At 41.5% G+C, this 23268-nt stretch overlaps 1 protein-coding gene across 6 annotated transcripts in view; it reads left to right on the top strand.

The window, feature by feature from the left end:
- KLF12 (KLF transcription factor 12) overlaps nucleotides 1–23268 on the top strand; it is a 311165-nt gene that overhangs the window by 215998 nt on the left and 71899 nt on the right. For 4 of the 6 annotated variants that reach the window (XM_068153456.1, XM_068153217.1, XM_068153050.1 and 1 more), the window contains 2 exons: nucleotides 7106–7241; nucleotides 20918–20977. In XM_068153456.1, the coding sequence (XP_068009557.1) occupies nucleotides 7106–7241; nucleotides 20918–20977 (196 nt within the window). The remainder of the gene's footprint in view (nucleotides 1–7105; nucleotides 7242–20917; nucleotides 20978–23268) is intronic. The other 2 variants (XM_068153394.1, XM_068153304.1) reach the window with 1 other exon arrangement.

Raw genomic sequence — 23268 nt, 5'->3', positions numbered from 1 at the left:
CTCCATGCCCTGCAGACACAAAGACATACACATGTATAACAGTAGTACTAAGGACATTCTTGTAACTCACTTTCAGGATGTAGGGTAGTGTTTGATTTTTCTGCTCTTAATGGAGGTAAGTGCAAAGCAACTGTTGCTTACAGCTAGAGGTCATTATTTTTACCTGCTGTATGACAGCATACACTGGAAGCAGCTGGAGAAGAGCTTCTAAGAAAGACATTTGGCAATAGCAAACACAACTCTGGCTTGGGGTACCTCATGTTTCTGTATGATTTAAATCTAGTGGGTGGATGTCATGGCCACCTGGAACTCTTACTGGGAGCAATCATTTTGAATAGTGGGTTTAATATTAGGCATCCTTCTGAGAAACCAGTGTGGGGAGTTCAATAAGTGAAACAAAAGCAAGTGGACTCTGAATTTGAAAATCCTCTCAAAAAGCAGAAACAGACTTTTAAAAGGGTGACTAAGCATAATTCAGTTTTTCTTATATTGTGATGTATCAGCAGGCCTATGTTTATGTATGCTTACAAAGTTATTAATGGACAAGTTAATGCAAGAAACTGAGGTATTTAGATAAGATGAGCTAGATGTTTCAATATTTCAGGTTGTGGAAATTTTCATTCTCTGAGTTCACACCAATAAGGATCATCTCATAATGAGTCATTTCAGCATTAGTTAATAGTGTGGCCTGCAAAACTGGCAGTTGCTTAGTTTTCTCATGCTCTTAAATATGTAATCCAAGGGGCTCAGACTTGCCTTTAACACAGACAGTGTGTAGATGAGAAATGACTTCTAGCAGGTCTTTGTGAGGTTACTGATTGGATGAGTTTTCATGTCTTTCACTCATAGGAACTTTAACTGGATTGAAAAAAAATCAGGTTGTGGTGATAGCAGTGTGCTAGTATCTGGCCCTTTTCATCCTTGAGAGGGCCCAGATTCAGGCTACCTACTACGAGCATCCAGCTTTGGGATTTTTAACTACATTTGGCCTTGCCTGACCAGGTCAAAGTACTTGAGCTGCATTATCCTAAATAATCACTGGAAAGAAACAGAGCAACTAGGGCATACTCAAGTGCAGCCCAAATATGACAGACAGGGGATAGCATTTCCTGAACAGCCTGGTAACACCAGTACTTGTATGAGAAGTGAGCAGTGGCATGCTGAGCTTTCATCATCCTGGAGAAATTTAAATCTGTGCCCCCACCAACGGATACCCCAATGCAGAGAGAAGCATAGCTTTAGACAGTGGAGAAGGAAAAGAATAGCCTGATTATGTGGCCCTGGCTTAAGTTATTCCCCTGATAAGGTAGATCTAGCAAGCTTGATCCTTCCTGGAGATACTGCTTCCATGACATGGCTAATCCCATACCATATCAGAAATGACACAACCGTGTGCCAGAAAGCAAAAAGTCCATCGGTGCTCATTAGAAAGTTGCTGTGCAGGTTTACAACTGTTCAAGCAATGTCCAGGGAGGCATTTTTGTCCTGGGAAACAGGATCAAGTATTGTCTGGCCCCCACAGCCAGCATAAATTTTTAAGTCAAGAAATTGTTTAGTTTGATAGAAATAGAAGCAAGCTTGTATCTGATCCAGATGATTTTTTTTCCTTCTGGCAACTGACAGTTGGCAGATAAAATATTAATGGTGGTAGACCAAGCTCTAGAATATTTACAGGCTGGTATGCATTTTATGTGAAAAGCCCTTTGCACATCTTGCCTTAAAACAAGTGGAGGGAGTTAATGTGCTTGTACTGCTAAGAGGAAAACTGGTACAGTTTGTCAGAGAGGGCTTTGAGAAGTGATTGCATATATGTACATGCATCCAGAGCAATGCTCTGTACTTTCTTTAGCAAAAAGAATCGTTGTTTCTTGCAGCCAACAAGGATGGAAAGCGACGTGGCTCCTTGCAGCCTTCAGCATGTGTACATGTTCTTAAATAACTTCCCTGGCTTGCCACTCTTTTCAGCATGGAGTGCTAACAGCTCACTTCTGTGGCTCCTGTGCACTCTTTCAATGACACCTTTGTCCCACGAAAGCAGTCTCTGACTCGTTTCTTTTTGCTTGCCTTGCGTTAGCCTCATTCACACTTCACAAAATCAACAGATAGCTCTGTCAGACAAATCTTGCCTTTCAGGAGGAGCAGCAAGGGCAAGAAATCCAGCTCATTTTTAAGACTTGAGCCTTATTAATTAAATGTGTCTGCCTGTGATAGGGAGGACTTGATTCAGTAACCCTTCTGGAGCTGGGGTCTTAAGCTGAAGGAAAATCTTGGTTGTCAGAGCAAGGTACAGAGTGAAGGGAGGTTGAAATGCACTGGCATGTTTTGTGCGCTTCCCTTTACCTTGCTTGCCAGTTGCATTCCATTACTCACTTGTCCTCCACCTTTTTCATCTGATTTCCTAAATTATCTCTTGCCTGCATCTCTTAATTCTTTCCAGTTTAATGTTAGTTAGGCCAATACTTACTCTTAATTTGATGTTTATGAACTTCTGCTGGTATTTATAAACCTTGGTGCCAGCAATTGGACAGTTGTTCTTGGATGTGCAAGAGAAAGTCAAAGCTGTTGACATAAGTAGGAGTCATGAACTCTGTATGTATAAAAACCCTGTACTGCAGTTTGCACACTGCAGTGAGTGTTGAGGAGGAGATAACTGTTAGGCTTTCATCCAGTTGGTTATTCACATGGCTCATTTAGGGGAGGAGAATACCTTTAAAGGCTGTTTTTCCTTGCAGCAGCTGCAGCCGTGCTGATGAGAATATAGGGCAGGGTACACCAGCTGGCAACAGCAAAGTTCAGCCTCCTGGTTAGTCACCCTTGGTTCCTCAATGCCTTAGCTACCCAAGTCTACAAGCTGAGAATAGATCACAAATTGAAAGGGAGACAAAAGAGATGTATATGTGGGCTGATATTAAAAAATAGTGGAATAATTCCTAGATCATTCTGTAATTTCATGATCAACTTCAGCTAGGTTCACTGAAAATACATAACAAAAAATGTTCTCGAATTGCCTGCCTTTGAATTTGCCTGCTGATATGTTTCTGTTCTTTGTCTTTTGTCTTCACCATGTTTGCATGTCACAGGACATCATAATGCCCTCAGACATTGGCATCTGACAGTTCAAACCATGCCCAATAGGCTAAATTATCTCTAGGTGCGAAAGCATAGCCCCATTGGCATCTTCGTGGCTGTGTTAAAGTGCACAGAATAGTATTTACCTCACAAGCAGAAACAAAAAGAAGGTAATTGAGAGTTTTCATGTTTTCATCCTAGCACATTCCTCAGGTAGTGTTAAAACACCAAGTATCATAGGAATCTCAGTAAGACCTCGAGGGCTGGCAGTCTGCAATAATAATGAAACAACATATGCATTTACATCATCCCTCTTTATGTAGGAGTATTCATGCTTAAGTGATCAAAATTGGTAATAACTGTATTGTAGACTAAATCAGGTAACATCATTTGTTATTTTCAATTAGTCTTAGGTTTAAATATTAAGAAAGTTTATGAAGGTTCCTACTTAAAACCTTTGCTGTAGTGCAAGTCAGATTGAGCCACAGTTAATGCAAAGTATTGCATACATAGATTTGTTTGTTTGTTTGTTTACAAACATTAGCTTTCAGAAAAACATCACATATGGCATTTAAATATGGGGCAGATACAAACATAACTCACAAGTTAAGAAGGTTCACTTTAAGAAAAACTGAAGAAGTAATGAAGTAATAACAATCCCATACTTGCATGCAACTCAAAGCCTCAGGCTGCGCCAGGGGAAGTTCAGGCTGGAGGTCAGGAGGAAGTTTTACACAGAGAGAGTGATTGCCCATAGGAATGGACTGCCCAAGGAGGTGGTGGAGTCGCCGTCACTGGAGGTGTTCCGGAGGAGAGTTGACAGGGTGCTTGGTTACATGGGTTAGTTGATTAGGTGGTGTTGGATGATAGGTTGGACGCGATGATCTTGAAGGTCTCTTCCAACCTGGTTTATTCTATTCTATTCTATTCTACTCTATTCTATTCTATTTAAGAAGGAACATTAGGGTACAAGGCAGAAGTAGCACTTCAAACAGTTTTTTGGGCTAAATGAGCTGACTAGATGGTTCAGTTGTTCTTAAATCATATATCAGATTATCCCTAATGCTCAGTTTGTATTGAATGCCATGATGAACCAGCACCAGAACAAGAAGACACGGTCTCAAGCTGTACCAGGGGAAGTTTAGGCTCAAGGTGAGAAGAAAGTTCTTCACAGAGAGAGTTGTTAGCAATTGGAATGTGCTGCCCAGGGAGGTGGTGGAGTCACCGTCCCTGGAGGTGTTCAAGAGGGGACTGGATGTGGCGCTTGGTGCCATGGTCTAGTAGTCATGAGGTGCTGGGTGATAGGTTTGACTTGATGATCTCTGAGGTCTTTTCCAACCTTGTTGATTCTATGATTCTATGATACAGAAGTTGCCATTTTAAGAATCACAGTGAGAATGATGCTCATTCTACCTAAAACTGTTAAATGTTTCTAAGTTGCTGTGTTTGTCTCATGTTGATTGTCAGTAGTCTTTGCTTTGATGAGCAAAGGTGTTTTCTTTACCATATATGAAAAACTAAGCAGTCCAAATGTAGCCAGGATTTCTGAGAGAGCCAAACTGAGCTGGTAGAATGCTAATACAAATGGTACTGTGCGTCTGTAAGTGCTTTCAGAAGGGGTTGTTGCATCAGCCTACCAAACGCAGTATAATAGTATCTTTTTTATGAAGTTTTTTATGCAGCTGAAGGGTAGTTACTACTCACTGTTCTATTACTCAGAAGTATTTCACAGCTAAAACATAAATTAAAATTTAAGACCAACTTTTCCTCGAGTCATCACTCATATGGGGAGTGCTCGCTTTTCAAGAGCTCAGCTATCTATCCATCAGTTCTGCTATTATGGCTGCGCAGCTACTGGAGTTATCTACAGCCCTCCTATTTTTCATAGTAACTCAGTTCCTTTTCCAAAGTTAGTGAACTTGATAGCATAAAAACCACGGCAAAATGAGAAATCTAACTGTGACTTTTGAGCCTGTTGTTGAGCTGAATTGTTTATGACCTCTGAAGGGATCGTGTGACTCCTGTTGTCCAGGGCTGTGTAGGAATGGCAGCAAACTTTCTTGAAAAGCATGTTGCAAGAGCTAGAAAGTGTTCTATCTCTGACACTGCAACACAGGAGCACAAGGTAATAAACTGCAACAGTTAGCTCTGTAAATAATCTTGGATTCCCCTGTTTCACCTGAACAAATAAACACATTTTAAAATAAATTGTCTTGCCTGTCTTCCCCCTTCCTGTTTCTCCCTTGCAGAATCAGGCACCTCTCCAATTTTGCTCACTACTCCAGCTGCTTTTGGTGTCTCTCAGCACTTGCTAATACTACATGGTATTTAACAAGTGAGGAGGAATGTCTCTGTCTACATCACCTCTGAAGTTTGTCTCTGGGTCTGTCTCCTGACACAAGCAACCCCTAGTTCCTCTTGGGGCTATCTCAGCTGACACTTGTGCTCCATAGTCCCCACCATGCCCATCTCCCCTACCCATATGTGGGTTATACTTTTATCCCTTTGGAGGGCAGCAGCAAGGATAAAAAGGAAGGCAAGTACGTTTCTGCTCTCCTTTCTGCACAAAATATATCTGGTGAGTTGATCTTGGCTGGCTGCCAGATGCCCACAGATCCACTCTCACACTCCTCCTCCCCAACAGGGCAGAAGGAGAAAGTAAGATGGAAGAGCTCGTGGGTCAGAACAAAGACATGGAGATCACTTACTGATTACCATCACAGACAAAATGGACTAAAAATGGGGAAAATTAATTTTATTTATGGCTAATTAAAGGTAGATAAGGACAGTGAGAACTACCACTCCCCAACTCCCTTTTCCCAAGATCAACTTCACTCCTTCATTTCTGAGTCCTCTACCTACACCTCCAAGATCATCATAGGGGGATGACAAATGGGGTCTGTGGTCATCCCGTAACAGCCCCTTCCTGCCATTTCATCATTGTCACACTGTTTCCCTGCTCCAGAGTGGGGATCTCCCTCAGGCTGCAATTCCTATCAGGGAAGCCTGCTCCACTGTGCCCTCCTCCAGAGGCTGCAGGGGAATCTCTGCTCCACTGTGGAGCATCTCCCTCCCTCCTCCTCTCACCTTGGTGCCTACAGGGCTGTTTCTTGTACTTTCTTCCTCGCTCTGCCTGTGTGTCAATTTTTATTGCCCTTTCTTAAATACTTTTTTCCCCAAGGTGCCACCTTGGGCTCAGGTGTGTCCTGCAGTGTGTCTGTTTGAGCCAGCTGAAACTGGCAGTGTCTGGCAATAGCCAGGCAACGCTGGCATCTTCTGACAGAGCCCACCCCCGCAGCCCTCTGCTGCCAGCACCTGGACACCTGCACCATTGCCGTGCAATATTGGATACCCTAAGCTGCAGATGGACAAAATAATCCTGCAGTTCCTGGTCTTCAGATGTTCATGGGATCTGAGACTATGTGACTTTCAAAAAAAAATTTAACTAAGCCTACCTGACATTTGTCACCTGAAATTAGTTGCCTGTGTGAAATCACATGCAGCAGCTTTGCCACATGTAATACAGAGGGAAGACTCCAGTGTTAGCCTCTGAAGATGTTGAATAGAGTCAGAAATCAGGACCTAGATAAGTTGCCTGGACTTTCATTGGAGTGGCATGGGTCCCAGCCTGGTATCTCGTGAAAGGTTCTCAGAATCAAAGATTGCTCCTGAAATTTTGCTGTAACATTTACTCTCAAGTGTGTTGTGTTGCACAAAGCATATGTAGCCTTTTCACTTTGTGAAGACAAGCAGAGTAAATAACTTGAGGGTAAAACTGAGTTTTTGACAGTTATTACGTGCACAGTTTTATTTCAGGTCTGCCGAAGACGTTGGTGTGGCCTGTGTGTGTTCACACACCCACATGCAGCTGCAGCGCCGCTAGCTGACTTTGCCAATCCATCACCTGATTTGGGAAGCTCAGCACAAGCGATGCCATCCACCCGAAGCAAGCGGATGTGTTGCGCGCCCTGATGTTGTTCAGGGACAAGATTAATTTCAGCACGCTCATATTAATCCATTATATGTCTCTTTCCAGCACAAATGGACCCCCGAGGCCTATCTCCCAGACAAATTAAAAGTGACAGTGATGATGACGACCTGCCAAATGTGACCTTAGATAGCGTTAATGAAACTGGATCTACAGCGCTCTCCATAGCCAGAGCAGTACAAGAGTAAGTATCACGTTCCCAGAGTGAGATGAGTGTTGCTGAGGTGTTCACAGGCCTCAGTGGTGCTGCAAGGGTGTCTCCCCAGCTGTGGGCCAGCATACCTGCCAGCATCTCTTCTGTGTTCCCTTTAGGAAGAGATGACTTTCTCTCTTGTCGCTCTCTGATTCTCTTTGCCTTTTTTCATCTCTATCTTCATTATTAGGTAAAGTTTCAAATGGAAATTGTTTATCTCCCTTTATTTACTTGCAGATCTAGTAGTATTTTTTTATATCCCCTCCAAAGGCAGACCAGGTTAGACTTTCACTGAAAAAGCAAAAATTTTTTCCTTCACTGCAAACAGCATCAAGAAATGCATTCTAGTTGCTGTCAAATAGGAACTGCCTGCATTTCTCCTGAAGGACAGTGTCACTGAGAAGAAATGAGGCTTTGAAAAGTTTTTTCATTGCTGTTATTTTGCTGTGTACTTTTACTCTCTGGATGGGCAAATAAGATCTTGTTTTCATGTTTGTATTGCTGCTTTATAAAAAACAAACAGTTTATCATGAACACTAGCAATGCTGTAGATGCATGAGCTTGCTCAGTCACTATAGCATTTGGAAGGGAACCAGCTATGAGGTAAATAAGTATTAATATCCCCATTTTATAGGTGAGGAAAATGAGGTTACACATAAAGGTCATCCTGTAGGTCTGAAGCAGAGCTGGAAATAGAACTAGCGTCTCCAGGCACTGAAGCCTGTGCTAGACCCACGAAACAGATTACATTATCTCAAAGGTTCAAAATATGGGCATTCTGGACATTATTAAATAGGAAGAGATACAATACAGAACATAAGACATTGTTACCATATAATTTATTGTAGAATCATTTTAAATGTCTTAATGTGCTATTTAAAAATACTTATATTTTGTTCTGTTTTCTTGGCCATCAATACCCAAAAGCTAAACTGTGTTTGAGGAGGAACTACTTCTTTTGCATTTTCACCAGACAGCTGCTAATTTATCTTCTAGTCAAGCACAGTAACTGTGATCCTCACACCTATTTTCCCTTTAAGCAGAAGGAGAGATCTCTATGAGCAAAGCAAGGCATTAGCTCTCATTGAGATTAGCATGCTCCTCCACCAACAGTGAGAAAGGAAGGGAAGGTTTCTTCACCAGTGACACTATTGCTTGATAGGCAAGCCTTGGCACTTATTTTGAATTCACTAGTTACAACACCAGGCCCTGAAGTGCTAAGTATTTTTTCTCAGTTTATAGCACACATAATAAGCTAGAAAAATAAAACAATCCATCATGATTTTGCACTAAATTATTCTGTCTAATTAATGAAAGGAAGAAAGCATGGAATGCTAGCCAATACTTCTAATACATGACTGGTAGGCAGATGCCACTCGCTGGGATTGATATTGCTTAAACACTTAGAGAATTGGTCAAAACATGAAAAGCTTTTTTTTCTTTAGCTTGTCCACAGTGCATTCCACAGTTTGTGAAGGTAAATGTGCTGAATATTACTTGGCTGGCTCTGGAGCTTAAGAATTAAATTAAGAAATTTAATAATGTAACATCAACTCATCCTTGTTACAGGTTTTATTTAAACAGTAATCTGTTAGCTTATTTCAAAAGCCCCATTAGGAAAATCTAATTTGACTGTGATCTGTGATTTGTCTACTTCTTTACTTCATACTCAGTCATAAACAACACACATCCAGCTGCTGAGCTGAAAAAAGACCTTAGCACGTTACACTGACTAAACCCAATCCACTTCTTTCTTGGTCTACAACATAGTGTGCCTTACAAGCAGGCTCTAGTCTGAATTTTGAGGCATCTAACACAAAACTTAATATTAGACATACAGCAGAACAGTCCACTGAAAATAAAAACCTGCATTCTACATACTCTTATCACAGAGAGGAAAGTACCTTTGAAGCCTTCCAAAGGGAGATCCTGTGTGCTCAGTTTCAGCATCTAAACTTAGCAGAGAGGCATTTCCTCTGAGGACATGGAAAGACCTCTCCTGCTCTGCTGAATAACTGGGCAGCACAGGGGCATGCATAGAAAGACAGCTCCAGCAGGCAGTAAAGTGTAGGCCTAGGTGCCCTAAGTGAGGTAGGCTGGACCTGAGAGTCTAGAATACTGTTCCACGGAGTGTGTTCATTCTTAAGTGAGCTTGTAAGCTCTTTCTTACAAATAGCTATACTCTTAACAACAAAAAATAGCTCCTTGTGTATAACTGGTTGGGAAGAATAGCATGGCAGCTCCAAAGGACTGGCAGCAGTCCTTTGGTACATTGTGCAGTCTTCCCTTTGTTAAAACACCAAGCCTGGTTTGTAGACACTAGTGGACGGTGCAAGACAACAGTTGAGTTTTCCTGTTTTTTCAGACATGTTTTAAATTATCTTGCATAAGGATTGTAAGTATATATGTGTGTGTGTGTATATATATATATATAGAAAGAGAGAGAGAGAGGTTTGTCTATTGCCACCTCCACTCCATAGGCAAAGGAGTTTAAAATTCCCATGGTGGGTATTTGCTTTGGGTTGGCTCTGTGCAGCTCCTCACACAATGTGTGGGGCTGTGGAGGATTGCTTTCGTGAGGTTCCTGACTTCTGTTGTGTGCTGTCTGTGGGGCTCCCGAGTCATCTTACTTAGTTAGAAATATGCAATGTAGATATCTGCATCCAAGCCAATTATCCCACCTCCCTGCATATAGGCTGGGTAGCAGTTGGCATTTCCAGGTGCTGATTCCTTTGACCTATTCTAGCTGCCTGATTTAGGGAGAGAGAGCAAGAGACTCAGGCCCATGAATGCCCACTCCTCTCCATTGACTGCAGGCAGTGCAAACAACTGCCAGGGACATGTGTCAGCACTGCACATCTCTGGTTTGAGGCAAGGGTACAGCAATCCACAGCACCTGACAGAGGAGGTAGCATTCCAGAATCTGGGAGTGTCAGGACGGTACTGAATGCATCAGCATCTTCCCTTGGATCTAAGTCTGCCAGGTGGGGTTAGCAATGTCAAAGTTTTAACCAAGAAATGAAGGTGAGGGGTTTGGAGCACAAGCCCTATGAGGAGAGGCTGAGGAAGCTGGGGTTGCTTAGCCTGGAGAAGAGGAGGCTCAGGGGAGACCTTATTGCTCTCTACAACTACCTGAAGGGAGGTTGTAGATAAGTGAGGGCTGGTCTCTTCTCCCAGGCAGCCAGCACCAGAACAAGAGGACACAGTCTCAAGCTGCACCAGGAGAGATTTAGACTGGATGTTAGGAAGAAATTCTTCATAGAGAGAGTGATTGGCCATTGGATTGGGCTGCCCGGGGAGGTGATGGAGTCACCATCACTGGAGGTGTTTAGGAAGAGACTGGATGGGGCACTTGGTGCCATGGTTTAGTTGATTAGATGGTGTTGAATGATGGGTTGGACATGATGGTCTCAAAGGTCTCTTCCAACCTGGTCTGGTCTGTGCTATGCTATGCTATTCTAAATACCAATATGTTGGTGTTTGGGGAGGCACAGTTGTTTTGATACAGCTGTTTTTAAGCTTATTGTCTTGGAAATTACCCTTGTGACCGGGTCACAGAACAGTTATGAATGCCTGTATGAAAGCTTTGCTTTTTGAGTCCTCTAAAACTGGAAGGTATCTGCAGCTTCTGATCTACTATAGCCTTACAAGAAAAAGATCTTGCCAGCAAAAATTGTGACAATCAGATACTAAGAGCCATGTATTTCGCTTTAGGTTCTTATTTATGCAAACACAGCGAAAATTTACTTGCATATTTGTAAAATAACCAAGTATGACTACTTTTTCTCGGGGGAATTGCCTTCTTGCTATCAGCTTTATATTGGCTGAGCTTGCAGACTTCTCAGTAGTTCTTTTGGAATGACTTCATACCCCTTCTTCAGTTCAGCAAACCTAATCAATAATGTAAAGTTATAGATAAACAAAGTCATTATTTCAAGCAGGGTACTTTGGTGAAATTTCTTTATGTGACAGTGCTGCTTTATGGTAGTTGCTGTGCCTTACCATAAAATGGACTAAGAATAATTTATTAATCTCAGATAATATGCTCTGGCTAATAATAAATCTTGCAGGAATATGTAGATTTCACTGGGCTTTGCATTGTAAGCAGCATTTCGTCCTTTTCGTGGTGTGTTTTACAAACTCATTTTGACGTGTAGCTCCCTAACAAAGAGCAGATTTGCCTCTATATGCCACACACCACCGGGGCTTATTACACAGCAAGAATAGCATCATATATTCAGGGTCAAATCTCAGATATGCTCTAGAAATCTTTATGAAGCCAAGGGAAGATAAGCCATTAGTGAAGGCCTAGAAGACCAGTAAAACTTTTCAAGGGGCCCCTTCAAAGGCAACACGCTTTTCTCTCAGCCTGGCAGCCCTTCCATCCCTAGGCAGCCCTGCTGCAGCAGGGCTCAGGAGCCACTTCCATGGTACACAATAATGCAAACCCTGAACAGGGCATTATCTATCTCCTTCCTCTGCACACATGTACAGTAAAACACATTACTTTACAACACGTAGCTCTCTCTCCCTGAACGCACACACAACAAAAGATCTCCTGCTTGCAGAAGCTCAGTTTAGAAGTGGGAGAGGCAGAAGGTGATTTTTAGCAATTTATTTACTTTACAGCTTTTGATCAGTATGTTGGTAAAAAAACAAAGATTCAGAAATTCCCCTTTCTCTCTAGACTTGCTTCTCCTTAGAGATTGTAAGTGAAGAGAACACCTTTGGCAAAACCAATTTTTCTTTCAAATAATGCCAAGGAAATTACAAACTATGCATATAAACTGGTGATGCTTTAGGTAGCCTTCTGGTTTTTCTGGGAAAATGAAGAGACAGAAAATTCAAAGAGGAAATCCTGAATACTTGTAGCTATAGCTTCAGTTAATTCATAGTAATGTGATTTTTCATTTGAATGTGACCATGGTGGCAGATAGCATGAACTCTTCTTTGCACTGAGCTGGGTGCTACTGAGTGCTTCTATGCAAATAAGATTAGAGGTTTTGACCCTACCCCCTTTTTTTTTGAGTGCTTTACTTGATTGATACATTGATGCTAATGTGATGATCTTTATTTTTAAATTCTACTGGCTTTTATTATTGCAATACAGTGTGAGATAGTTTTGGATACCATACTAGTGAAAAAAGAAATTCCACAGCAGACAGACGGTGTAGCCACAGTACCAATGTACTCTATTACATTGATAGGTGTTTTTCAAGTATCATTTTTCTCCTTAGATCTCCTCTTCAATGTAAATTAACTTCTGTGGCTGTTTTTTATCTCTTTTGAGGTTTAGAACTGTGTTCCCAACAGCCATTCATTTTCTGCACTGATATTGTCTGTTTTCCTGCTTCAGCTGCACTCATTGCTACCACTGTACTATTCCTTATACAGAGCTTTCACCCTGTGTTTTTTCTTCTACTTGCAGACAACATACTTTGTCCTGAGTCTCCCAAGAAACATGAGCAAGAGTGTTTTGGCTGTACTTGTGTGACTTTTACATCTCTTTCCTCTGGTACATCTGCCCTTTGTGAACAAATGCTTGTTTTAAAAGTGCCGTACAATTGCGTGGTGATTTTTCAGATGGAGCACTGACTAATGCTGGCCCAGAATTTCTCAGAGGTTGCTTTTTTTTTTCCCACTGGAGAATGCTCATTGGTCTAAAGCAAAGTCATGTCAATACATCAGTTTCAATTTTATTTTTCCTAAGGATATTTCCCAATTCTGGGATGCATTTTTTCATTGCCATAAGGCTTTAGAGCAGAAATCTGTGTGGTCGCTGCAATGCTCCTGATGGAAATGGGGCCCCATGCTCAGTAAACAGAGCTGCCTGTGGTCCTCTTGCCTTCCCACATGCTTTGTAGTAGGGCTTCTCTTCAGTCTCCTCCAGAGTCACTATCAAAACTGAACTGACTTTAAATTAAACAGTAATATAGAAATAAGTGTGCATGCAGGTATCTCAGTGAAAGATACTGGTGAAAGAGAGCCCCATAGGGCAGACAATCATCCGTATTATGGTTGATGCCACCACAGTGTTGCTATTTGGGGGATGTTTCTGTTCTAGTTTTGTTTTACTTTCTGTCACCAGTCTCAGATATGTATCCTGTGGCAGGAAAGAAAAGGTTTCTTCAGTGAAAAGTGTTGCTGGGTCGGAAGTTGGCTAATGACACTAGGGCACCAGAACAAGTCACAAGAATGTGCTGCATCTCAGCTAGCTCTGGGCAGTACTAGACTGTCCAGTCTGGTCATATCCTTGCAGCAAGGTTCATCTCTCACAATATGTCTAAAAGTTAAGCTCAAGTATTTTTTAATTTCTCAGTGGAGAGAAGTGCATACTTCTAGGTCCAATCATCTCACCCAGAGTACAGCATCTCACCTCACTGGGAGTACTGCATCCAGCTCTGGAGCCCTCAACACAGGAAGGACATGGACCTGATGGAGCAGGTCCAGAGGAGGGTGACAACAATGATCTGGGAGCTGGAACGCCTCTCCTGTGAAGACAGGCTGAGGGAGCTGGGGTTGTTCAGCCTGGAGGAGACTCTGGGGAGACCTAATAGCAGCCTCCCAGTACCTGAAGGGGGCCTACAAGAGGTCTGGAGAGGGACTGTTTACAAAGGCCTGCAGTGACAAGACGAGGGGCAATGGCTTCAAACTAGAGAAGAGCAGATTTAGATTGGGTGTTAGGAGAAAGCTCTTTACCATGAGGGTAGTGGAACACTGGAACAGGTTTCCCAGGGATGTAGTTGAGGCCCCGTCCCTGGAGATGTTCAAGATCAGGCTTGACAAGGTTCTGAGCAACCTGATCTAGTGGAGGCTGTCCCTGCTCATTGCAGGGGCATTGGATCACATAATCTTTGGAGGTCCCTTCCAACCCAGACCATTCTATGATTCTACGATCTCATCGGGTGTGATCATCTACCTTTTGGAGTTGCCTGCATTTGCCAGTGCTTGTAAAGGAACTTGGACAAATGACTTACAAAGAGTTACAAACCTTAGCACTGATGATGTTATATATGAGGAATCCCCCTCTACATTATTTTCTAAGGCCATACTGGAAGCCTGTGACTCAAGCAGAGGCTAAACCAATGCATCTAAACTTGAAATCTGTGCAACCAATAGAGGTGTGATTTTTCATACCTACATGTGGCACTGACTTTTTCTATAATGTATTTACAGGACTCTTTACAAACTTTGTTCTCACAGAATTTCAGATTTCAGAGTCCTCTGTATATAAAAGTCCATATGCCTTAAGCTGTACTGTGGTCTACTGCAAGAGCTTGAAAGCCCAATACACTTTTGGGATTTGCCATTTAGCCACTAACTTTAAGCCTTTGGTTTCAGTAATCCAATGAACCTGTACTATTTTTAAAAGCTTGGGTTTGGTTTTTTTTCCTTTCTTTTTCCTTTTTTTTCCCCATATGTGATATTTTACCCCCAAAAGACAGTTTAATCACTTGACAGTTGGGCAGTAAAATCAAAGGATGCCATTCTGTGCATGCACAGAGGTTGTAGGATTTTTTTTGGTGTGGAAATTTGCCGGTATATGTCCCAGAGCCTTTTGCCAGGGTAACAGATTTCCCATCCTGCAGTGATCATTAGGAACAAGTGCCAGGTGGACAGCAACTGTAAATCAAAAGCAGCTACTACAAAGAAATTGACATCGCTGTCTGCTTTGAATGGATGGTATTGCTTAAATGACAGTATATTAGGAGATAGGGATATTGTCAAATTGTTCCCTGAAGAAAGCTGATTTGAAAATAAAAGTGCTTTTAGCTTGATCTACACCAAATTACGTTTTCCTATCTGCCCTATAACATTAAGTTACCATGGCTCTTGAGTACATGAATCTAGAGCAAGGACGCATTGCCATTAGGATGTCTGTTCTCTTCTTTTGAATCACTTTGAAGTGCTAGGCATTGGTCTTCTTTACTTTTTTTATCAGTCCATTGCTGGGAGTAATATTTTTCTTCTAAGAGAAATATTTAAATGAAGTGTATAATGAGCTGGAAGAACCAAGGCTTCCTTGCTCTGCTAAATTCCAGAGGAGTTTTATGATTAACTTCATTGGGTCGAACGGTTAATCTTAAGACTGTTACAAAAGTCTGGATGCTAAAGAGGAGGGATAAAGGTAACCAAACACTTAAGCTGTTTGGGGGACCAGTATGGTGCAGCAAGAGAGTATTTGCAACATGTGTGGGTTCCTGGATACTTTTCTGTATGTCCTTTTTATTACAGTATCACAGTATCACAGTATAACTAAGGTTGGAAGAGACCTCGAGGATCATCAAGTCCAACCTATCACCACAGACCTCATGACTAGACCATGGCACCAAGTGCCACGTCCAATCCCCTCTTGAACACCTCCAGGGACGGTGGCTCCACCACCTCCCTGGGCTTTATCTATCACAGGCAGCCTTTCAAAGATCTTTCTTCCCAGCACAGTGTATGTATTTAAATGCCTTATATAATTGTCTTCTCAAGAATAGATTAAATCTGTTAATTAATTTAAATTTGAGTCTAAGAAGTGCCAATCATTTCAAGGTAGTTGTGAAACTTTGCCATTATTGGGATTTTACGTTACTACACATATTTAGGCAAATGTGCTTTGGAATAAAATGCCCCAAAACAGTAGTCTATAATTATAATTCATATAGCGCTTTTTACCTTTGGAGTGCTTTGCAAACATTAACTAATTAAATTGTACAGGTCCCCTATGTGTTCAAATATTATAATTATCCACAGGTTAGTGACTTGCTCAAGGCCATGCAGCAAAGCAGAGGATCAGGAATGTCTGCTTTCTAAGTCCCACACTTAATCCACTACAATGTGTTGCTCCAGAGTGAAGCTGAAGTCATTAGTGATTAGCTATGTGAAATGCATTTTATTGATAGGGAGGCAGGCATTGTGTAATTGCTTGAAGAGCATGACACTGAAAAATGAATTATAAATAACATTATGCTTTACTGCTACCCAGTTAGCAGTTTGTACATTTATTTGGCAGCTGTTTCCCCAGGGATTCGTTACTCAGCTTTTTCTGGATTTGGGGTGGTGTTTGGGGGTTTTCTTTGTGTGCTTTGGCTTGGTTTGGTTTTATTTTTTCCTAAATCAGCACAGAAAGCAGAGGCAGAGCTCTGTGCATTAAGAAATTCAGAGCTGTAGCAAATACTCATCGTTGTGGATTAGATAGCAGAACACAGCCAGAAAAAGGCACAATAAAACTACCTCAGTGAACTGCTACCTTGAACTACTGATAAGAAAAAAGAAAAAGCATTGTCCTCTGCTGTCACTTGAGCCAAAATTATTTCCTTTTTCTTTATCAAGATCAGATAAGTTTTTATCTTCCCTTTTCCATAAGGCAGTTCCTGTGATTTTGTGACAGACAAACATGCAGCACAATTAAATCTTAGTAACAGTACTTATACTGCCACATGGAAACATGTTTCCTAAGTGTTTAGATCAATGCATGCAAAAACACAAAAAAGTTGTGTAGGTCACAGGTATGTGAACTACATGCAGAGTAGGGCAGTGTAAAGAGGGGAACATGGTTTAGCAAGGCATAATTGAGTGAGCATGTGGATCTCAAAAAATGCCACAAAAAGCACCACATTTTTTTCTGCAATTCTTTTTTTTTTCTGCACAATGGGAAAAGATCATGGTAGGTTTTTCTCCTTCATTAGCTCAATCCTGTTTCACTAGTAGTGTCTCCACCACAACCTCGCTTCTCACAGTAGGTGTGTTTTAGGCTGGAAATGCAGAGGAGGGAATGCAAGTTCCTGGATGATGGATATGGAGGAGTGTTTTTGTGCTGAGCCAGTGTGCCAATGAGGATTCATTCTCCACATGTATGTGACTGAGGGCTGTTACTATTTTGGACACATCAAGGAAAGAATAATTGGAGCTTAAAACCACCACACTTATGAAGTTACTCTAGCCAAAATAAAAGGAACTGAAGGCTGAAGCAAGGAGTAAAGCAATGCAATGGCTGAGAGAATAGCATCTAATCCTGAGGTGTGTCAGAAGCAATGATAGTCACAGGTTTCAGAGTCAAGCTGAGCACCTTCATCACTATAACCATGACAAACAAAAGATGGCTCAAAAATTAAGTTTTGGGTCATACTTTTATTTACTTACCCTTCTGGGATATACTGAGTTGCTACAGGATATGATGGTGCAAAGAAATAAACTGAGGCAGGCAGAAAACAAGGAAGTGACTAGGGTGGTTCAGAGGAGGCAATAATGGTCAAACCACTTCTGCCTAACATTTGTTGCCAGTTTCAGGTGGTATGGAGCAGGCTGCCAGATACTGAGGCCAAAGGCTGCCTAAAAAGGGTTCATCCTAAGGCATGCCTACAGTACTGATGACAGAATTCTTCACCATAGCAAACAGAGCCTGAAAAATAAAATAACCTGGAAATGAACAGAACCTGCCATCAGGCACAAAAATAAATATGTGTGTTTATGTACTCATTAAAAGTCAGTAGGAGTCTCAATCCTGTCAAAACATCTCCCTCAGTTATTTGCTTTGAAAATACAATATTTAGCATAGGGCTGGAATACCACATGATAAATCAGTGACACACAATGCTGTCAGATAGATTGGATCACATAGAAGTCACCATGGTGTTTCTCTTAAAAACTGATGGCTATTGCTATTTCTGTGATCAGTTGCTTATCAGAGCCAAAAAGTCAAACCATTTATAAATAAGTCCACAGCAGGAAGAAGAATAATGACCAAAATCTGAGTCATAAAAGCTTCAAAAGTAGAGTAACAGGATAATGTTGTGTAAGTTATTTGCTGAATATTATTTACTCAGCTGAACAGGTTGGTTGCCTTTGCACTCAATATTTCTGCTTCTGAACTACTTGCTGCATCACCACATTATATCTGAGATTCTTAGCCACTACTAAGGTACAGTCAATATAAAATGTTTTTCCTTTTGCTTGAGAGGAACTACCAAGTACAGGCAGTTCTGTAGTAGGTCCTTCCTTGTCGATACACCGCATGGCATAGAGGTACCACTATCCCCATATGCTTGCATCATGTGAAATACTGCAAGTACACACAACCACCATAACAACACAGGCATTTGAGACAAAGTGCAAGTTGCCTGTTTTCAGGGGGGGGTCTGGTGGAGGCATGAGGTTATAAAATAGATGCCTGGACCCAGCAGTGTTTCAGAGTACCTATACAAGGCATGAACACTTCTACAGTATAGTACACACAGAATTAAATGTTGTAAAGTTCATTGGGCAGCAGAGCAACCAGCTTCCTAGAGCACGCTGGGCTTACCTTCTAGGTATGTGGCTATGAGTCAACTCTGCTCTCCTTGGAGCTTTGGCTTCTGACTTTCATTTGTTCATTAGAATGCAGTTGGGGGTGGGGAGGGATGGGGGGAAGAAAGAAGACCAGCTTACATTCCAGATTTCCTATTGTGGAAAATAAAAGATCGACTAGTTTGTTCTGAGCTTGTGTATTTCTACCTATCCTCTTCATTCCAGCCTTCACTTTGGGTAAAATGTGAGAGCCAGAGGCAGCAGTGGTGTAGCCACCCACATCTGGCATAAAAAATGAGTGTAGAGCACTGACTCGGGAAGATAGACACCTACGTTTGCCAGTTCTGGAACAGAAGACTAGGATGGAAGAGGTATCCTGGAGTGGTCCTACAATGACATCCTTTTCCTCTCTTTTTTTCCTTCTACAATTGTATTTTTGGATTGGGAAGTGACTCCTGAAGATCGCTTTTACTCTGAATCCATGTTGTCAGGTGTGTTTCCGCCATTGTCATAGCAGAGAGAAGGTTCAAACCCTGGAGGCAAGGGGTGGGCATTTCTCCCCACAGCTTCTGAGCAGAGATCAGAGCAGAGGATGGGTGGGAGACTGCAGCCAGTTGGCTTTCCTGACAGAGAGGAACATGGTAAATTTTGGGTGTCTGCGAGGTTGGTGGGAGGATGTCTGGGTGTCTTTCACTTCACTTCACTGCCTGGATACTGCAGGTTCTAAACAGAGTCTTAGTTGTCTGCTAAATCTACCACTTAGAAAATTTAGTATGCAAGTACTTACCATCCTCAGCAACTGTATTTTTGCCTGCCCAATTGCTTAGTTGTTAGAAAGGGACTTTGATGAAAAGAAGTGTAGAAAATGTAAAGAAATTGCTCCTGGCTGTTTGTATCAGTTTGGGGAATAAATATTTTTCCAATAAGAGACAGAGGTGATGACAAATTAAGTGACATGGGAGAGAACAGTCAGTGTTTTGGTTTCCAGTTGCCATTTTTCCAATGCTTGTTGATTTCAAGCAAGAGCTGATGGGGTAGGGGAGGATTTTGTCTCTGTTTAGGTACTAACAAGTCTGTGAAATAGAATCTCTGCATAGGTACCTGAGATATGTCTCTAAAGAACGAAGAGACTCTACACAGAGAACAGAAAAAAGAGGGTGGAAAAAACCCAGTGTCAGACTGTGACAGAGCTCAAAACTTAAATTTGGAAGTTCTTGACTTTGTTTTGTATTTTTAGGTTGGCACTTTAACATCTATCAAATAGCAAAATCAAGCAAACAGAAGGAAGACCAATGCTAACTGTGTATTTAAAGCAAGTAAATGTGAGAGGTTTGAAAGATGCAGTGCAAAATCTTGGAAGAAGATTAGATTATTCATAGGTTTCCAAGGACCAGAGTACAATTATATAAATCAAGAGAAGTTGCTTTGAAATTTTCCTTTGCATTTCAACAATTACTGTGCCAGCATGGCCACTTTAATTGAGCATTACAAGGGATCCAAAATGTTTCCAGTGCAAATGAATTCAACTCTTAGTGTGCTAGAACATTTTCATGATTCATGTTATTATTCTAATGTTTTTGCTAGCTTTTTGGGCGTTGGCTTCATACTTATGTCATGGTACATTTGAGGTCTAATCCACAGAGAGGACTGAAGGGTTTTTTTTTCGTGGTCTTGGATTTCTACAGGTTTTTCTTCTTTTTTTTTACCTTCTCCCTAACATTGTGCAACTGTTTCCAAAAGCCAACTGTTTGATGCTTCTTGTTTGAGCACATGCAGTAGATCAGAATTTGTTAGCGGAAAGGAGCATTCCACGTAGTCCAAATCCCAACACAGACATTTATACAGCTATGACATCATACATGTGTGTTGTTCGGTATTCCAAACAATAATCCATATTCCCTCGAGTCTCAGTTTTAAGTAGAAAGAGTTAAAGGGCAGGTTTTGCAGTGATGTGTTGGGAACAATATTACTTAAGCAGCAGAATTCTGGGAGCAGGTGTTCGCTCCAGCTTCTATTTCATCTTATGTGCAGTGTCTGCCTGCTCTAGATTCTCATTAATGTTTTTCTCTTGCTCACTGATTATTTTTTAATAAGAAAATATGATCCACCATGATCCAGAATTACCACTGGGTGACACCTGGGCCCTAAAGCTTGACTCTGCTCCCATGCAAATTAATGGCAGAGCTCCTAATGACTTGCTTAGCATTAGTAGGGACCTCTATAGAGCAATTTCAGTTTAAGAAGTAGTTTTAAATGAATGGGAAAATCCTACACTCCCTTCCACACTGAGGCTATGTGCTTACTTTGCAGTAAGTGTTCCACAAGCTTGTCTAAGTCCCCTGAAATTGTGTGGGGTAACTTAAAATTCCTAATTGTCTGTGTTCAATTTCCAGAGAGAGCATGTGGGGCTGTGCCAGGTCAGCTGTTAACCCTTTTCGTTTTTTCAACTCCAGGTATGAAGCATTTTATTGTGTATTATATAATGTTCTGTTTTATTGACAAAGTGTAGTAGCAGTGCTTTCAGCTGTCTTTCCCTCTTTATGTTATGGCTGGGGGACACGTGGGGATGGGCAAGGTCCAAACCTGATTTTTTTCTATTGCTTTTTTGTGTTCTGGAGCTGGGGAGGGTGGTCTCGTGCATCAGGGGAAAGCTGCAAAAGTTTTTCACAACTCCCAGTGACTAAAAATAAAAACAAAAAAATCTTGCTTGATAATGTAGTTTAAAATGTTGAAAACAGTCTGCTAAAACTGAGTAGCAAAGTTAATGTGAATCAGGATAGCTCACATTATAACAGGTCATTGCCAGTTACCATGAAACAGTTAACAAACAAAGCTATAAAATGTAGGAAGAGGTCTCCACAAACATTTCCTTGCTTTTATTTCAAGAAGGCAAACATTTTAAAACCTTACTGTGTAGTAAGCCTAGTAGATGCCCTGCTTCAGAGTGCAGAATTTTTGTACAAATCCAGTGGTGGGGTGACTGGGAGGTTTCAGTGAGCACTGTGATGCCATAAGGTGCCTCAAGCTCACCTCACTAGGAATGATGTCGTGTGACAGAAGGGATGTACCAGGGCCACAAGGATGATCACAGGACTGGAGCACCTCTCCTGTGAGGACAGACTGAAAGAGTTGGGGCTGTTCAGTCTGGAGAAAAGAAGGCTCCAAGGTGACCTTATTGTGGCCTTCCAGTATCTGAAGGGGGCCTACAAGAAGGCTAGGGAGGGACTTCTCAGGATCTCAGGTAGTGATAGGACTAGGGGGAATGGAATGAAGCTGGAGGTGGGGAGATTCAGGCTGGACGTGAGGAGGAGGTTCTTCACCATGAGAGTGGTGAAACCCTGGAATGGGTTGTCCAGGGAGGTAGTTGAGGCCCCATCCCTGGAGGTGTTTAAGAGCAGGCTGGATGAGGCTCTGGCCAGCCTGATCTGTGTGGAGTGTCCCTGCTCATGGCAGGGGAGTTGGAACTAGATGATCCTTGTGTTCCCTTCCAACCCTGACTGATTCTATGATTCTACCAGTGCCAATAGCTTTGCTGGTTTTGTTGTTCACAGCCTCCCTGTAATTTGCTGCTGTTTTACCTGGCTTAAAACCAGTGTTCATGTCCACTCTCAGTGTGTTTGCCTGCCTCTGTCCTCCCTCCTTCTTCTACCTGCTTTGTGGGCCCTAAAAAGATTCCGTTGGTCACAAATGACCATCAACTCACTGCTTTATTTACTCTTAGTAATCTGCAGGCCATCCGTCTGTGGAGTAGAGAAGGAAAACCTGCTGCTTCACACAGTCAGTATAATCTAATAAGTTGCAGAATAAATTCTTGACATTTACAAGTAGAGCTAAGCTTCATAATAAAATTACGAAGACGGCGTGTTTAAGAGCAATTACACTTCTAAATTGCTAATGAGTAGTCAAATACAGAAATCATTCCTCAAATCTACTGCTATCTCTAATTTGCAGTTAATTGCATTGCAACTAATATATTTATATTAAAAATTTGCAAGATCTTATTACTCAAACATTTTCAAAGTAGCAGCAGCTGCGGCAACTTCTCTATTAAAACCAACATAAAACTTTTAAGGTTTGCTCTGGTATGAAACTGAGACGATACATTTATTTTTGAAAAACAGCTTTAAAACTTGCTTTGACCTGATTGCAATTATCAGTGGAACTTGGAAATTATTCTGAAGGCTCTAGTAGCCTCCCAAAAATGTTGTTTTCTAAAATGAAGTTGGAATTTCAAATACCATTTCAAATTCAGGTTCCTTGAGCTGAAATTAGCAATAGCACTTTATATAATCAGCAGTTGCATTAGCTTCTGTTCCACAGGAATAATTTTCAAGGGGGCTTATGTTGTGATTTTTTTGCTCTTTTATTTAATGTTTTCAGTATTTTGCTCAAAAACTTGCTCAGGAATTTGTGTGTAGAATTAAGCATGCACTAACAATGAATATGAGATCTTAGTAAACACAGAATGTTAGGGGTTGGAAGTGACCTTGAAAGATCATCTAGTTCAACCCCCCCTGCTAGAGCAGGTCACACAGGAATGCATCCAGGCAGGTTTTGAATGTCTCCAGTGAAGGAGACTCCACAACCTCTCTGGGCAGTACTCTGTCACCCTCACAGTGAAAAAAATTTTCTTTATGTTGCCATGGAACCTCCTATGCTTCATCTTGACCCTGAACAACATGCGTGGTTAGATGCAGATGAAGGCATAAGTCATCTTGCGTGCCATTTCCAAACCACCGAAGGC

This window comes from Melanerpes formicivorus, unplaced genomic scaffold (assembly GCF_026170545.1).
Source record: "Melanerpes formicivorus ecotype bairdi unplaced genomic scaffold, bMelFor1.0.p_v2 SCAF_1, whole genome shotgun sequence".
NCBI classification, from domain to species: domain Eukaryota; kingdom Metazoa; phylum Chordata; class Aves; order Piciformes; family Picidae; genus Melanerpes; species Melanerpes formicivorus.
The sequence above is the reverse complement of the archived record's forward strand: the minus strand, read 5'-3'. Positions and strand labels throughout refer to the sequence as shown.